The 17,224-nt window shown below is 40.8% G+C and overlaps 2 protein-coding genes across 3 annotated transcripts; one reads left to right on the top strand and one right to left on the bottom strand.

Annotated features, from left to right (window-relative positions):
- The first annotated feature begins 1,130 nt into the window (after window positions 1–1,130).
- Window positions 1,131–4,226, top strand: chst14 (carbohydrate (N-acetylgalactosamine 4-0) sulfotransferase 14). 2 transcript variants are annotated; one of them, XM_044129318.1, is made up of 3 exons: window positions 1,131–1,847; window positions 3,032–3,890; window positions 3,941–4,226. In XM_044129318.1, exons 1-2 carry the CDS (start codon window positions 1,551–1,553, stop codon window positions 3,857–3,859), a joined length of 1,125 nt encoding a protein of 374 aa, XP_043985253.1. In that variant the 5' UTR covers window positions 1,131–1,550; the 3' UTR covers window positions 3,860–3,890; window positions 3,941–4,226. The 2 variants fall into 2 exon arrangements, with proteins under 2 accessions (XP_043985253.1, XP_043985252.1); XM_044129317.1 differs by having other exon boundaries at window positions 3,032–3,900; window positions 3,951–4,226.
- Window positions 3,904–16,777, bottom strand: cep135 (centrosomal protein 135). Its single transcript, XM_044129316.1, has 25 exons — window positions 16,197–16,777; window positions 15,904–16,094; window positions 15,648–15,815; window positions 15,430–15,571; window positions 15,238–15,322; window positions 14,266–14,394; window positions 13,948–14,163; window positions 13,794–13,859; window positions 13,552–13,702; window positions 13,243–13,463; window positions 12,161–12,316; window positions 11,930–12,067; window positions 11,723–11,800; window positions 11,502–11,641; window positions 10,405–10,520; window positions 10,128–10,282; window positions 9,268–9,323; window positions 8,991–9,159; window positions 8,798–8,908; window positions 8,516–8,701; window positions 7,417–7,626; window positions 7,077–7,279; window positions 6,847–6,951; window positions 5,495–5,635; window positions 3,904–5,336 (listed from the first exon to the last, which is right to left on the bottom strand). Exons 1-25 carry the CDS (start codon window positions 16,304–16,306, stop codon window positions 5,315–5,317), a joined length of 3,465 nt encoding a protein of 1,154 aa, XP_043985251.1. The 5' UTR covers window positions 16,307–16,777; the 3' UTR covers window positions 3,904–5,314.
- Between the last annotated feature and the right edge of the window lie 447 nt (window positions 16,778–17,224).

The raw sequence follows: 17,224 nt of genomic DNA, 5'->3' as shown, positions 1-17,224 counted from the left end.
GCTCATCTTGGAAATATGTCAAAAAAAAAAAAAAAAGTCATGGTGCAAATGTTGCCTTTAGTGCTCAAATTATTTTGGATCTCAACACAAAGAGCAGATTTATCCCAATTAAGCATTTCAAAATGTTGTGTCATGTTCCAAAACATCAGTGTACTTAAATCGCGTATTACGCTACAAAACACAAAAGAGGACAGGAGTGGAAGAAAAGGATACAAGATTTTCAGTTTCCAATAAAAATCTGACAGTTTTAGTTGTTCCAGAAAGCATATGTTCATGTTAAGAGAAAATGAGTTATTCACGCGTGTGGAAGTTGGCGGAAATTAAGCCAAGTGGCAATCAGGGGATATTGGTTTCAGCTTGCTGGAGGCCGTCATCCTGATTCACATGAAGCGGAAAACTTTAAATGTCACTGCAGCTTGGCGTGAGCTAAAGGCGTAAGGTACCAAAAACTTTCAGTTTTTATGGACACTAGTCCTTTTCACGAGGAGCCAGAGAAATTGTCCGCTTGTTCTTTGGCAATTTGAAAGTTGCCCCTCCCTACCTGTTGCTGCACAGCAGGAGTTTCATCTCGAGAATTTGACCCAGGATAAACGTGTCTGGCTGTAAAAAACAACAACAACAACAAACAAAATACCCCAAGTCATTAAGTTAAAATTAAATTATTCTTATGAATACTGAAACAAAACTACTTAGACTATGCGATAGATTTATGCCGTAGAAAACCAGAGTCATTTTACATAATTTTTTATTGCAATAAGCTGAATCTGGATTTGGATGTAAAGACCAAGTCTGGCTCATTATGAAGGAAAAATCGGCAGCATTTCTCTGAAATGTTAATACACACATGAGTTCAATAGAGTGCCCTGGTTATATTAATGACTAAAAGACAAACTACGCGTTTCTTGCCTCTACTTCTTGTGGTGTTGAGACAGGAACTGAGTCGTAGGGTGAAACTTAAAACAGAAATGTGGGACGACAAGGTCTATTATGATCAGCAGGGAAACTACATTTCCCAGAATCCCAGCTGGACACTTCGTGCGGACCACATTGTTTACAGTGGTCTGCCGTTGACTCGCCGCTCATATAAAAACATTCCTGACAGTAAACACACGTTACATTCACACGCTGACATTTTCTGTTTGTGCATTATTAACGGCTTAATGTGGTTTGGCTTTTAGTTTAGCGATCGTTTTGAGGGTTTTATTTTGAAATTATTTACGCGTAGGTATGTTAAAAGTAAACTACGAGAGAAAACTGGCAGAGAGGACCGAGATGTGAAGTCCTCCACCGGATGTAGTGTATATTTAGAGAGTGGGTTCTCCACAGTTTATGCGGACACTTTTCCGGGATTTTATTGTGATAGTCCGCACAGGATTTTGGCGACACGCGCTTGGAAACTTGCTTCGAGCCGTAGAATGGGTACGTGGTAGGTACCGAGTGGAAACTTCCACACAGAACTGCCGGCATTTAAAAGTAAAAGTGAAAAAAAAGAAAAAAAAAAAAAAAAAAAGCTGGCGGACACCGGAGAAGACGAGCAGGACGCGGTCACGATGCTTCCACGCAGGCAGGACTACGGGAAGAGAAAGAGCGACGGCGTGCGGAGCGGCTCCGTTATAAACTTCAGGAGCGCGGGGAGCCCGGGCTCTGTCCGCCGCAGCTCCGCCGTGCTGCTGCCCTCGGTGCTAACCTTCCTGGTGATCGTAGCCTCCGGAGGCCTGCTGCTCATGATAGAGAAAGGAATGCTGAACAGCATGGAGACACCTTCTCCCCGGGGTAGCGCAAGGCGGCTGGAGCTCATCGGCGAGACGCGAAAACACGGTGCAGATGGCGCGGACGTGGACTCCCAGGTACTTCAACCGTTAGCCCGTATCGATCACCTTCTTCCAGCAGTCGAGTTTTAGTTACTTTTAATTTTATTTGCAAAACTGTCGAAAAAAAAAAAAGTTAATTGAAAGGACTCCCCGCCTCCCCATAACAAAACGTTATGAATGCAAGCGCCGTTATTAAATTTTGCTTTAAACAGCTTTTCATGTCACTAAGTAGCCTAATTACGTTCCCATACACCCCTTAAACATGTCCACATATTTCAAATTCAGAAATACCATCCAAAAAGGGAAGTTAAATGTTGTACCTCAAATTTAGAATATACTAAACTCTAAAAAGTGTACTATTCATTTGTATCCAGTCAGTCCAGCTCAGTATTCATCTTCTCTCGGAAAACAGAGGTTAAAAAATAAGTCAACAGCAAAACTATCGCTTGTGGACTTTAAACATCTATTTTTAATGGAAAGGTGGCTTGCAAAAGCCACCGTTTAAACAATGTCAGAAGTTTGCCACAAGCCATGTAAAGGGAACAGCAGAGATTTCGCTCTGATTGTTTTCTTTACGCCTGCGTGACAGAAAACCCTCAAGACCCTCATCCGTTCAGTGAAACATGATGGTGGGGAGGTTAGGACATAGTTGACAAGATGGAAAGAGATAAACACAAGGTGATCCTGAAAGAAAATCTTTACCAGGCAGCAAATGATTTGAGACTGGGGGATGGAGGTTCATCTCAGACATGCAACTATAGAGCTACAAAGGAATGATTTATGTCAAAACATATTCATGTGTTAGTATGGCCCAGTCACAGTCTAGACATGAATCCAACTGGGAATTTGTGGCAAGACTTGAAAACCAGTCTGACCGAGCTCAAGCTGTTTAGCAAAGAATGTTTCAACCTTTTGATCTTTGTAGATCATAAGGCTGAACTGCAGCTGTAATTTGAGCAAAATGTATAGGTTTTTGTTTTTGTTTGTTTTTAAATATACAAAGTTCTGACAGACTGGCTGAATATAGATGCATAGCACACTTTTCAGACGTTTAATTTTTTTTTTTTAAACAGTATAGCCTATCCACTTGACTTTCGCAGTTGCCTAAAAACCCAAATGGACGTACATTTGACGTTGCACGAATCAGAAAAAGTTCGACGGGTATAAGTAGTGGTTCAACATTTACATTTATTTCACCGGGGTTATTCCTTCGCATTTAGATCCTCCAGGAGATCCGCAACCGCACCATCAGGACCATGTGCAGCCAGAAGAACATGCCCCACAGCATCTGGTCCCTGAGCCCCCCGCAGAGGAAGACGGTGCTGCAGCACATCCTGGTGAACGACGAGTACCGCTTCCTCTACTGCTACGTCCCCAAAGTGGCCTGCTCCAACTGGAAGAGAGTCTTGAAGGTCCTGAGCGGAGCCTTGGAGAGCGTGGACGTCAACGTCAAGATGGATCACCGCAGCGACCTGCTGTTTTTGTCCTCCCTGAAGCCGGAGGAAATCCGCTACCGCCTCAAGCACTACTTCAAGTTCATGTTCGTGCGGGAGCCCATGGAGCGGCTGCTTTCCGCCTACAGGAACAAGTTCGGAGAGATCGAGTCCTACCAGAAAAAGTACGGAGCGGAGATCGTGAGGCGCTACAGGAAGGGCCGTGCCAAGGACGCGTCCGTGACCGGAGACGACGTGACCTTCGGAGAGTTTGTCCGTTACTTGTTAGACGAGGACGTGGAGCGCATGAATGAGCACTGGATGCCCATTTACAACTTGTGCCAGCCCTGCGCCGTTTCTTATAACTTCATAGGCTCTTACGAGCACCTTGGAAGGGACTCGGCGTACGTGCTCCAGCGCGTCGGCGCGCCGCCGTTTGTTCATTTCCCGGAGAGGCAAACGTGGTACAAGCCCGTCACCACACAAACGTTACACTATTACTTGTGCACTTTGCCGCAGAAGCTACTCAGGGAACTCCTGCCGAAGTACATTTTAGACTTTTCTCTGTTCGCTTACCCCCTCCCAAACACAACCACTGAGCACTGCCGGCATTAATAGAGGTTCCGTTTCCTGGTTTTTAAATGTTATATATATATATATATATATATATATATATATATATATGTATATATATATATATATATATAAATTCATTTTGTATTATTTTTTATTCCTAAGGAAAAAGAGACTATTTTGAGAGATATTAAACATGTACTTCTGATGTCACACCAACCACTAAAGCTTCAAAAATGAACAGACGAGAAAAAGGTCACTGAAACTTGAACTGTTACAGTAAATAGGTCACAATAGACTGAAACACAGTTTCAGCTAAAGTTAATTACTGGCATGAATCTTAGTAATTTAGTTATTTTAATGAGTTTGAACTGTTATTGTCAGGCTGGAATGATGAAGCAACATTCAACTTCAAAGAAAGATCAAACAAATGTGATATTTTCAGATAGCTAATTAGCTAGCTGCTTAAAATCAACCAGCTGTGGTGAAATCTCTGGCTGGATATTTGACCATTCTTCTAACATGGAGTGTTAAAGTGATTTTCTGGCATCAACCTGACATTAACATTGTCTGAAAACTGTCTGTAGGTCTGAGGTTGGATCATTGTACTGTCAGAATTCTCACTTATGTTTTAGTTTCAAACTATTTGTTGATTTGAGGTGAAGTTTGAAGGTAGTTCACCTTTCATCAGTAATTTTGTGCAGTGTACCAGTACCCTTCAAAAATCATTCTACTATTTCTGATAAGAGGACCAGAACCAACTTGATGACTATATGTGCCCTGTTGCCAAGGTGCAGCTTGCTAAGAGACATTTGACCAAATGGTATGGGATGCATTTTGTACAACTGTGAACATGTGTAGATTAGAAACACCCCCCTAAATGTTCAGATTTTTTTTGCACCTAATTCTGTTCTAAAATTTATTTTGGTTGCATGTTGTGTTACAAACTCTCTGCCAAAAATTAAATTACAGAACTTTTGTACTTTTAAGTCAATCTAATGTTCTAGTCTTGGACGGCGATGTCCCTCCCCTCTTACTTCTACAGATTAAACTGTTTACCATCTAATGAAACTGAAAAACCTTTTTTTTTAAAAATCATGTACACCATTTCTTTTTATTTTCTTTTTTTTTAACCTTTTATTTTACAAATAATTTATTAAAAATATATATATATAAAAAACACAAATATTAAGTATAATCCACAAAACTCAACATTTCAATACTTAAGTGCTAGAGGTTAAGAATGCAATTCAGTTTTAGACATGTTTGATCCAACGGCGTGTAAGTCGAGTAAGCATATTAAAAAAAAAAAAGTTTCACAGCAGCTTTTTTACCCCCCGTATCCTGAGACGTTGTTTGATTAAGCAAACTTTAGCACCACTGAGGTATGCTGCAGGCTACTTCATGCCACGGTCTGTGAAAGCCTTCATACTTCATGTCCAGACTTAAACTTCAAGTGTTTATCTGACTCACTGCAGATAAACTTGTCGTTAGCAGTTAATCCTTGAAGCTAACACTCCTAAAAAAGAAAAGAAAGGGAGAAAGGCTTTCAGCATTTAAGGTTTAAACATAATAAAAATGTGTCATCTGCAATTTGAAACAATGGACTTTATGTTAACAAAAGAAAACAAACAAAAAAAAAAAACGTTTATGACCTTCATCCTGACCAAAACATACTTGTCTGAGAGTTCATGACTTCGGAGGACGGAGCGTTCTGCTGAAGTGTGGTGAGAGCCGCTGGATGAGCTCTGGAGAGGCGAGCTTTGCAGAGAGGAAAATGACAAACCCTGCCTGCGCATCTCCTGAACCGCTCTTTCACTGACGAGAGAGGGACAATGCCACAAATGTTAGGATTAAACCCTTAATCTCCATTTATTTACATTCCTGTACATGCAGCTGCACGGCAGTTAGCTGAGCCAAACATTGGGATCTACAAGAATTATTGGGTGATTGTCAAAAACTATCAGGAGTATTTGATATTTATTCATTTAACTTGACCAAACTAAATTTACAGCTAACATTTGGGGGGAAAAAAACAACAAAAAACCCCACCCATTTTGCATTTAATTAACTCAGTCATGTCCAACAGAGTAAGAGAAAGTACAAACCTAAACAAATCCCTGAGCGTTTACATCAAAATCACCCCAGATGATACGTTTTATGCATCTAAAATACATCATGCTTAATGCAGCTACAAGTTAAATGAACTTTTATACTGAATGTAGAATTTTTCTGCATGAACTAATCAAACTCCAGTCCTCGACAATAAATATTCCTCAACTTGTAGGAGCAACAGCAGGACTTCTCCTGCTTCAATGTAAACAGGGATTTGTCAGTGAGGTCAAAATCTAAACTATGTACTTTTCCAAAAACAGCAATAATGCTTGTCCAGATTCCCCTCCTTTAAAGTCAAAGTGCCAAGTTAAAATAATCACCTAAAAATGTTACGATTTTTTAAAAATATTTACACAATTGCAAGAGAAGTTCTGAGTTGTTTTTTTTTTTTTTTTGTAAAAGTTTTCCTCATCCAGAGTTCTTTCACATTTTCTGATAAAATTCAACATTTTCCAGGATAAAATTTTCAAAGTATTCTGCCCTTTTTAGTCATTTTTAACGTATTAGTTAAGGACGCTCCCTATAAATGTACTTCAGATATTCTTGCAGTGGTCAGGATGAAAAAAAAAAAAAAAAAAGAACTGATCAGACGGGTAAAAAAGGGATGGATGGACTGATTGGTTCAAAAGCAGATGGATAAGGTCGACTTGAGAGACGTGTTGGTTAATTGGATGGATGAACAGCTACAATTGCCCAAAAATATGGATTGAAAACAAGAATGGATCAACATAGATGATGGAAACAATTAGATAATATTTAGATTTCCAAACCTAAAAAATATTCTAATAAAATTACAAACTTTTCCAGGCTGTGTTTTATTTTTAGAATGGTTTCAATATTTACAAATGTCACCAGATGAGGTGACAGTGAAAGTCGACCCCCCCCCCCCTTTCCCCCAATATAAATAAACTCACCGTTCAAAGCGCTCTGTGGTCAGCTGTCTTTTCATCACGTCCATCTCTGTCTGCAGTTGAGACACTTTGCCACGGAGGAGGGACACCTCTCTGATGTTCTCTCCGCTTTATGCACACACGAAATAAACATTCAGCATCCTTTTTTTGTTTTTTATTAAAAAAAAAAAAAAAAAAAAAGACAACTTTATTGAGCTCAAAAACCAGTAAAGTGGACTGGATTTGTCTTTTACTTTTTGCTGTCAGCCAGAGCGAGCTTGTCCCGCAGGGCTCTCAGCTCAGACTCCCTCTCGCTGGCAGCCAGGTGCGTCTGGAACTCTTTCTGCCGGTTGGTGGACAGCAGCGTCTCCAGGTTGCGCACCGTCAGCCTCTCACTGGCTAGTTGCCTCTTCAGGACCTCAATCTCAGATCGAAGATCCTCCAGTTCTCCGGTGATCTGAGTACAGGAGAACAAAAAAAAAAACCAACCCATCACAAAGAATGCAACAAGTTCTCTATGCCATGAGTGGAATTGTGATTACGGTAGATAGAATAAAAATAACAACAAACAAACAAACACAAAGTCTTATTCACCCTCTCTAGCTCCATGCTCTTGGAGGTCAAATGTCGTGCAGCGAGTTCCTTTCCGGAGTCTAGTTTGACACACAGTTCCCTGACAGAAGCCAGATCAGAAATGAGTGCCGCCTTCTCCTCCTGGGCTTTGTACAGATCCTCCTCCAGCTGGGACATCCCACGGGTCAGAGAGGACACCTGGGCTTCATACGCTTGCAGCGCCTGCATGTGCTGGGAGAGACAGAAGGGGGGGGGGAAGCCACGTTAGCAATACTGATCACTTCAGTTTTGTTACACAGATTTTGATCTAAAAAAAAAAAAAAAAAAAAACTTTAAACATATGCTCGGAGCTAGAGATGAAAGTTATTGATGATTGAGTTAATCTAAATTTTACGTATCGATCAATTGGTAGGCGGACATTTTCTTAAAAACTAGATTTTTTTCTTATTTCGAGAACGTCGGCAGTCTTTCCGTAAAATGAAATGCTGAATTTTTCATAACATACTGAATACAAGAAAAGAAGGCTAAAATTTAATAACTTCTTTATCAGGTATATTAAATGTCTGAACAAAGAAAATTGTGGTTTTCTCACATTGTTAAACTTAGACACATTTATAAAATGGAACAGGAGCCTTTTAGGTTGCTGGATGGAAAAATACAAGACGAAAAGAATAATATAGGTGAAAATGTGCTGCATGACGTGCAATAACTCACAGCAGCCCTCAAATTCAACTGTGCTTATTAGCATCGTCATTTTTTTTCTTTAAATCATACAACAATTTTTCTGCGTTGTCCCATCAAGTTGATGCTGCTCCATCACTGCAGCTCGGCTGAATAGCCGCTATTAAGATGAAACTTAGGGAGCTTGTCGAGAGTTTAGAAATCAAAACAGAACAGCGGACTGATCCTTTTTCCTGTTCTGGTATGACTCTGTATAAACTGGCTCTGGTTAAGGATGACCAGCAGCACTCTCTTCTGGATGGAGGCCAAACTACAACACTAAAAGATATGAATGATTGGAAGTCATTTTAATCTAACAAATCTTTAATAGACAAGTAAACGTAAGTGGATTAATTGTTTGTGTCCCTGCTTGGAGCATATTTTTATTTTAATGCTTCACCTGTTGGACCTCTTTGTCTTTTTGTTCGACTATCTCCTGGAGCTGCCGGCGCTCTGTGTCCAAGGAGAGCAGCTCCAGGCGGATGGAGTTATTGAGGCCTTCTGCTTGGTGCAGTTTCTTCTCCCACTCCTGCATCCCAGAGTGGGCCGTCCTGAAGCGCTCCAGTAAGTCCCTGTTCTCCTGTTCCTGGGGATCACCAGGTAAACGACGGAAATCGTTTCCAGAGATGGCAGGAACTAGCAGAACAAGCCAAAGCTACAGAAACGAGAGCATGGACCTTACCTTTGTGGCCATCAGTTTCTCTATTCTGGACACTTCAGAAATGTACGACTGGACCCTGGAATTCAACTCGTCCTTCTTGTGCAAAGCCTCCTCCATTTCTAAATGTACAACCTGGGCAGAGAGACATGTCTTTGGTCTGTGTTCGGCTTTGTAGCAACAAAATACAAAAGCAGGGTTTAAAATCTCCATCTACTTGGTTCTCCCTGGTCATGGTGGCCAGGTCGTCCTGCAGCCTCCTGTTTTCTCTCAGCAGGACTTCTTTGTCTCTCTTGAGAGCAGGCAGCTCCTCCTGAGACGAATCCAGCTGCCTCCTCAGACTGCCGATCTCCCGCTCTCGACTCTTCAGCGCTCCTTGCAGCTGACTGAACGGAAGACAGAAATCGCATCGATTTCGTCGTTGAGAAAAGGGTAGCAACTTACAGCCACGGCTTCTGCTGCCGAAACACGGCCCAGTCAAAAGCTTCACTCACGCCAGGGAGTTGTCCATATTTTTGACAGTGAGTCTCACGTCTTCGAGGGTTTTTTCCTGGGAAAAGCCAGAAGGATTGCTCTTCATTAGTTCTCACCAACACCCGCTGAGACATTTGCAAATTTGTAACAGTATTTATTCCAGATGATTACAGAAAGAAAACCCACACAATCACATAATAATATTACATAACGCAACAGTAAATTAAGGAAAAAAAAAACAAAAAAAAAAAACACAGACGGGTTGATTGTTTGCATCGAATGAGTGAGGATGGAAACAGTTTTTCTACTGTGTCGTTTATATTTGGAATTTGCATGAATTCAACCCGGAGAACACTTCTCTTACTTTTAGAAGCTAAACTCAGGGAGTGCTTTTTGGATTTTTAGCGTGTCGAGAACATCCGCCTCGAAAACTGCTGACACTCCATTTTTTTGAGCTAATTCTGATGCAGGAACAGCCATGGCGCATGTTCTTCCTACATTGCACTAGCTTAGTTGTTGATATTTGAACATCCTAGATAATTTCTTGATGCACACATGAAAAATAAACAAGCTTTCAGACTGACTTCACTGCGTGTTTGAAAACCAATTATTTTGAGTTGTACTATTTCTAATAAGAAGCAAAAGTGCGTGAATGCTACAAAAAGCCTGTAGTTGAAGTGAAACATGCTGAGTGAGACATTTACTAATATATCAGTAAATGTCTCTGATATTTACTGGACATCAGAGATCCAGTGATTTTACTGGATTTACTTGGAATACCTGAATATTCCAAGATATTCAGGTATCTTGGATTATCTGAAAATTGTTTTTCTTTGACAAGAACCTTGTACACGAAAAGTGCTCGTGAACTTGTTGGTACCTTCTGGGACAGGTCATCCTGGAGAGCAACCAGCTTCTCCGTCTTTTGATCCACCTCGTCCTGTAGGAAATCTTTCTCTCTGTCCAGGACACAGATCGACTTCTGGAGAGTTTCCACTTCCTCATTCCATTTGGAGCTCTGCTGACTCAGCTCCCCTAACAGGAAGAGGACAAAAAGGCTAACTTTTAAGCTGCTACATCAAGAAAAGAAAATAAAAGAAAAGAAAAAAACTAAAACCCCAGAGTTTTGAAGGTTTACAACATCTCAGCACAATCACCTAATCTCTCTTGAAGTTCTTCGATCTGCTCGTGGGCCACATGCAGTTCGTTTATCTTCACCGAGAGTCTTCGCTGGATGTCAGACAGCGACTGCTCCATCTGCTCCTGCAGCAGTCTGCATACGCCACAAGACATGTGAAATTACCAATCTTTCTTGTCCTAACACAATTCTAACAACTCCGGAAATGAATTCAACAATTTGACGGCTCAAGCGAAGATGCACCAAACAACGAGAGATCGAGAATCGTAAAACCTTCTCTTGATTGGCTCCGATTCGAACTGTTTTTTTCCCTATTCATTCAATGCATCAAAACTAAGGGCCGGCACCATTTGTGGTCCATGAACGCATCAAACAGCACATGTATTCTGATAAGTGGTGGGCGATACGTCTTAAACTTAAAGTTTTAAAAGTGATGATTAAAAACCCATTTGCCAGTACTTGTGTGTCGCCGTAATTACAGCCCCACAAACACAAACACTGCTCTTGAAAAACATTCCCAGTTGTAATGCACCACTTTAGGACACCAGTCACATAAACACTAAACCACATCACAACTGCGTTTAATATTTTCAAATGTATCGATATTTATTGATAGTAAAACTACCAATCACAACAATGCAGGGAGTTTAAAAATTATTAACTGGAATTTTTCACATCTTTGATTCAGAATCCCTGTAAGAAATTTATTGAGATAAATTATACAAATTTATAATAAAATCCCAAAAATAATTCTGATACATTTTGTAGGAAATCAGGTAAAGACAATGGACAGTTGATTTGATACATAAATGAAGAGCATCATTTAATTACTTCATTTTCTGTAGAATTCAAAATTAGCACCTCAATCAATGACTCCTGCCTCTGAGCTTTATGGGATATGCTCCTCAAAAATTTAATACCATAAATTGTACCAGGAAAAAAAACAACAACAAAAAAAAAAACATACTGGAGACAATTGGAAATATGTTTTCATAAAAATGTGATATTTTCCTCAATAGCAGATTAAGAGCAGCGCTACAGCAGATGATTCTTTTACAAAATCCCTACAGCAGGAAACAACAGAGCAGATCCACACAGAAAACCAGCATGTCGTACCTCAGAGAGTTGGCCTCGGCCAATCTCTGTGCGACTTCTTCCGAAGCAATGGAGCGAACCTTCAGCTCTTCCTCCACAGCCTCCTTGCCGTCTTTCAACAGGCACACTTGGGCCCGCAGGTCCAACCTCTCCCGCTCCAGCTGCAGCCCAAACGCACTCCAGTTACGACAAAAACATAACGCGTTCGACAGGGAAACCATCTGAATAACGATCAGACTCACACTCCCGACAGTGTTCTCCAACTCGAGAATCCTCCTCTCGTCTCGCTCTCTGTCAGTGAGCGCTGACATCTGGGCACCCTGCAGATTAATAGCAGTGACCTTATAAGTGAGTGAACAAATGGACTGTTTGGTTGTTGCTTTTTTTTTTAAATCAGTTAATATATAGATTAGTTTTTAAAATAAACCAACAGATCAGATAAAGTTTACCTTTAACCTCTCCATCAGTGAGTCCCGTTCAGAGGTCATCTGGTCCAACTTCATCTCTACTCGTCTCACCTCCTCCTGCATTCTCAAGAGGTCGGCCGACAGATCTGCTCTGCGGGCCGCCATGAGGTCGTCTTGAGCCTGAAGGAGCCAGAATAAGTGAAAATTATGCAGCACAGATTTTTTGAATTTTTTTTTTAAATGAGCATTTTCTGATGCGCATCTAAAACGTACTTGCTTAAAAAGGGTTTTGAAGTGGTCTCTCTCATTACTGAGGACTTGAACGTTGTTCTGAATGTCCTCCATCTGCCTCTCAAAGTCCATCAGAGCGGCCTTGAGCTCATCCTTTTCTTTGATCACAAAGAACAGTTCCGGGTCTGGAACACTTCCCTGAGGAATGGCAGATTATGAGGACATTGGTTTTCGAAAGGTCTTGTACTCTTTAGTTTTTCCAACAAAAGTAACAGCTTTTATCCAAACCCACAGGCTTTGGTGTGCAGGGGTCTTCTGAGTTTGGCTTCAGTCATTGGCCTGTTCAGCTCCAGTTTATATTTCAAACACTCGATTGTGCTTTTTCCCCCCCAAAGTTTTTAAAAGTCAATGAAGTCTCGAGGTCTGAGTTGGGTTACGTCTCACAGAGGTTTTGTGATGTTCGACAAAGAAACACAAGCGTGATACTAAAAAGCTTCTAACAAGGCAAGTCTCTGCCCTTAGTGTTATGTGACATTTAGGAAGAATAAATAAATTGGGTAATTCGAATGAACCTAAAAACTAAAACAAGGGACATTTGTTTGATTTAATTTCAGACAGTGAAAAAAAAAAAAAAAAAAGTCAATTTTTGGTATATGTGAACTTCTGGGTTCAATTGCATAAACCACACACCTATAATACATACACAAAAATATGAAAGTCGCCAAAAAGTTTAACAGAAACTGTGTTTCTACTTACTGAAATATGACGGAGTATTATTACCAAGCTTATATTCTCGTATTATTTCAACTTTATTCTTGAGACATGACTTTGTTCTCATAATTTTGCGACTTTCTTCTCATAATTTCTTTTTTTTTTCTCCATACTGTGTCATACAGAAATGAGGCCCATCTGTAAATATTTTCTTCTTCAGGATTTGGCATTTGTAGCACTAGTTCATATTTTAATGAGTTGTACTCCTTTGTTTAAATTCTAGTTTACCTTAGTTTGGGATAAAAGCCAAGTTTTCAGTTTTAGAGGAAAAGCAGTCTTTTAGAAGAAGGATCAATTGAAAAACCCATTAATAAATAAATCTGAATAAAGTTGTTAGCAGCATCCTTGCTCACCTTGCCTTTCGGACTCCTGCCTCTGTCTGGAGTGCGGCTGGGACTGAAACCTGATCCGCCGGCTTCTCTGGCTCTCTTGTACCGCTCAGCCTCATGGCGGTAGAAATCCCTCTCCTCCTCTAGACTCTTGACAAAGGCGTCCAGGCGAGATGGGGAACGCTCCCTGCCGCAGACGCCATGCTTAGAACGGAAAGCCTCCAACTCCAGCACCAGCTCTTTCTCTAGGTAAACGCATGTCAAGTCGCCCCTGTTACAGAAATGTGACGCAGGTCTCAGCGGCGAGGATGCGTACGGCAAACGGCTTCCTACCGGCCGCCATCAGCGTCTCCACTTTCTTCTGCAGCCTGGCTTTGTCGTCCTCCAGGAAGTTGACCAGCGCCTCCATCTTTTCGTTCTGCTGCTTCAGCTCCACCAGCTGATTACTGCAGCGGTTTCTTTCAAACTCTCCTTCGGATTGCTCCTGGGTCCATACGTTACATTGACTCGTTTATATTGTTAGAAAATAAAACAACCTGAAATCAAATCATCTTTATAACATCTAATATACAAACCCTTCTTATCTGTGTGACAATATTCTCAAGGTCTTCAATGATTTTCTCTTTCCTTTGAATTTCTTTCTACACACACACAAAAAAAAATTATATCTATATATTACAAGAGGTCTTTCCAGTTAATTTCACATTTCCATCTTACACATTCTCTTACTTTTGCTTTTTGTAGCTCTATATCAACGTTTTCCAACACACGCTCCTTGTCCATCTCCATGCACTGCGCGAGGTGATCTATCTGCGTCAGCTCCTCACACAGCTGCAGGTTCTTTAAGGAGAGGTTCGCCACCTCTGTGGAGGCGTCCCTCTTCGTTTGCTGCAGTCCTTCTATCCTGTCCTGGAGGGCACTGTTGGCCTCCTGCAAGTACTCGATCTGTAAAACACAGAGCAGACTGCGGTCACAAAGAATCCACCAATATCACAATCGTTCTCTGCGAATTTTGTATTTTAAAGCGGTAATGATAGCTGAACTCGCCTGGAGGTTGAGATGAGCGATCAGCTTTTCGTTGCTGACGTTGTGGGCTTCTAGGGAAATGATGTCATAAGGCCGCCCTCCGTGAAGCAAGCGATTCAGACGCTCCACCTCTGCGTCCCTTTCTTCCACCTTTCAAAGAAGAGCCTCAACAGATTTAAACAAATTTCTATGCGGCCAAACAATTAGGGTTTGGATTAATCACGATGAATTGATTGTTATAATATAGAGGTCAACTAATTTAGAAATCGATTAGTCGCTAACCGGACTAATCGATTAGTCTAAAAAAGGCCATTTGTTGAAAGAACTAAACTGAGAAGTAATTAAGCTGGAGCTGTACAAAATATACATAGATATTTGTACATTTCACATGCAAGTTAAAAGGAAAAGCTCTGCCTGCAGATGTGTGCTATCAATCACTCAAGTGGAATAGTTCAAACTCCTGTTAAAAAAAGGAATCAAAAGTGCCTTTTGCCAACAAATTATTAATCAGTTAATAATAATAAAAAAACAAATCAACATATTAAGGTTCGCTGTATTAATGTTTGGTCAAGCAGAAAGGGTTGATGTTTTCAGTGGCCGTGGTCACTATTGACTTGGAATTTTATTGCAATATTTTGTGGTACTATTGTGATAATGATAAAGATTATGGGAAAAAAAAACTCACCTTTTACCATCAATAACTGAAATTTATTGTGACAATAGATCAAAATTTTTAACAATGAATGTTAGTAAAAAAAAAAAGAATTTTTTACGCAAATGCATCCTTTGCTGCAAATGGTCAAGCGTACGTCATAGGCAATAAAAATTATTTCCTTATTTAAAAAAAAAAATCTAAATTTTTAATTGCACCTTTCAAAGTAATTGTAATATTGTATAAAAAAAAGGCTTCAATAATCACTTAACTGTCAGAATAATCGATAACTAATATAATCGTTACTTGTAGCCCTAGACACATAAATTTGTTTTTCTCACCTGAATGCGGAGATGTTTTATAGATTCTTGGGCATTTTCCAAGTCTAGTTTGAGATCGGCAATGTCTTCCTGCAGTTCGTGGATCCTACAAATCAATGTTATCATGAGCTGAGGGGAATTGATGCAATTACCATCAAGGAGGCTGCTTTACACTGTAAAAATAGCATGACTCTTAATAGCTTAAACGCAAACCTTCCATCAGCTAGTTGCAGAAGGTCAGCTACATACGGATCATCAGGCTGTGGGACAGGATAGGCTGATGTATAGGAAGGAGGTGCAAGTTCGTCAACCTGCATTCTCTGACGTCTGAAAGGAATGCTGCGCTTTTTCCCACCTATGAAGGCATGAAAAGGGATTTAAGTGTGCGTATGGATGTCAAATATTCCTGCCTTAATGCAGCCACAGGTTACCTGGCGTCTGCACAACGGCTTGCATGTTCTTCTCCTGCAGCTGTTGGATCCGCTCAGCTTTAGCCCTACTGTCCTTCTCCAAGCAGCGCACCTTATGGACATACTGATTGTTTAGAAACTTGAGATCAGACGTCTCGTTGTCCAGCTTCCTGATTTGTAATTTAAGCTCTAGAAAGAGAAGATTGTGAGCGCACTTTAAAATCTACTAATTCTAAAAGGATTTTCTCTTTTTGTTAAAGGAGGACTCCATCCTTACCTCTACAGAAATTATCTTTCTCTTCCCTCAGTTTCAAGAGCTCAAGATGCATCCTGTTGTTTTCCTTGATCAGTCTGGCGTTCTCTGCCTTGTAAGGCTCCAGCAGAGCATCAACATTTCGGCTCTCTTTCTCGGTTTTTCCTGCCGACAGTTTGGCATTGCGGAGGCTCTCCGTTGTGTGGACCAAGTCGCTGCAAAAAACAGAGGATGATGGGGGCGGGGGGCATTTTTAAAACCTGTGATTTATTGGTGGAGGTTAATAATAACTTAACAGGTGCAGAGGTGTCCTTCACCTGAACAGTTTCTCCACTAGCGGCAGCGACTCTATTCCGAGAGGTTGTCTGTAATTCAGCTGATCCAGACGTTTCCGCAGATTGAGAAATTTCCTCTCTGCGTTGCTCATTTTGAATTGCTTGCAGTTCGCTAACTAGTGCTTTAAATCCCACGGTTTCACTTATAAAGTAGAACTTTGGAGATGGCAAGGGGATATGTTACATAGCTTTATTGCCAATTGTTTAAATTAATAAAACTAGCATTTACGAGCAAAACGCAATTAGCTGGTTTTGCTATCCCTTCGTCTCTGAGGAGACATCGAGCTAGCTACTGGTAAACAGTTTGTGTAGCGGCTATTAGCTTAATAAACGTCAGCATAACGCCACATTACCATTACGGTGCCACTCCTCGAGTCAACAGCAAGTCGGGGCTACTTGTAAGGCTACGCGGGGTTTACAAACTACGTAAAATAATTATAAGCGTGTTGAAATTGAACGGTTTCCGCGGTAAAGTGGTTTGAAAATAGCGCCGTTGATCTCTGGTTTGGATTCGTCACCATGGAAGTAGAAGGCCCGGTGAACGCCGAGGAGCGCGTGTTTTGTCAAACAAGGTTGCCCCGGCGGAGGGTGGATAATAAAAGACTACATTAGTCATATGTCAACGTTGTAGCCATATTTTGAGTGGCAATTCTGCTGCAACATATGGAAAAATTACAGAGCCAACGGAAGTGCAGCTTGAAATAAAATGCAATTCCGAAAAGAAAAAAACACGGCCATATTTAGGCCTTTTCATTTAAAATGATATCCGTTCATGTCAGTGTTGTGACTGTATAGCGTTATACGCAGTTGAAACCAGAAAAAATCCTCCCGTCTTACTGCCCCTTTCCTGTCTGAGACACTGTTAATAAAAAGCAATAGTTTCATAAAACATCTTTTAAAAATGGTTAAGCGTAAATGTTTATTTTATTCATAGCTTTTTCCCAAGCATACCTGTTCTATTTTCCACTCGCAATATGGCGGACCTGCTGTCATGCCCTTTCTACGGGCCA

Source organism: Gambusia affinis, linkage group LG10 (assembly GCF_019740435.1).
Source record: "Gambusia affinis linkage group LG10, SWU_Gaff_1.0, whole genome shotgun sequence".
Taxonomy (NCBI): Eukaryota; Metazoa; Chordata; class Actinopteri; order Cyprinodontiformes; family Poeciliidae; genus Gambusia; species Gambusia affinis.
The sequence above is the reverse complement of the archived record's forward strand: the minus strand, read 5'-3'. Positions and strand labels throughout refer to the sequence as shown.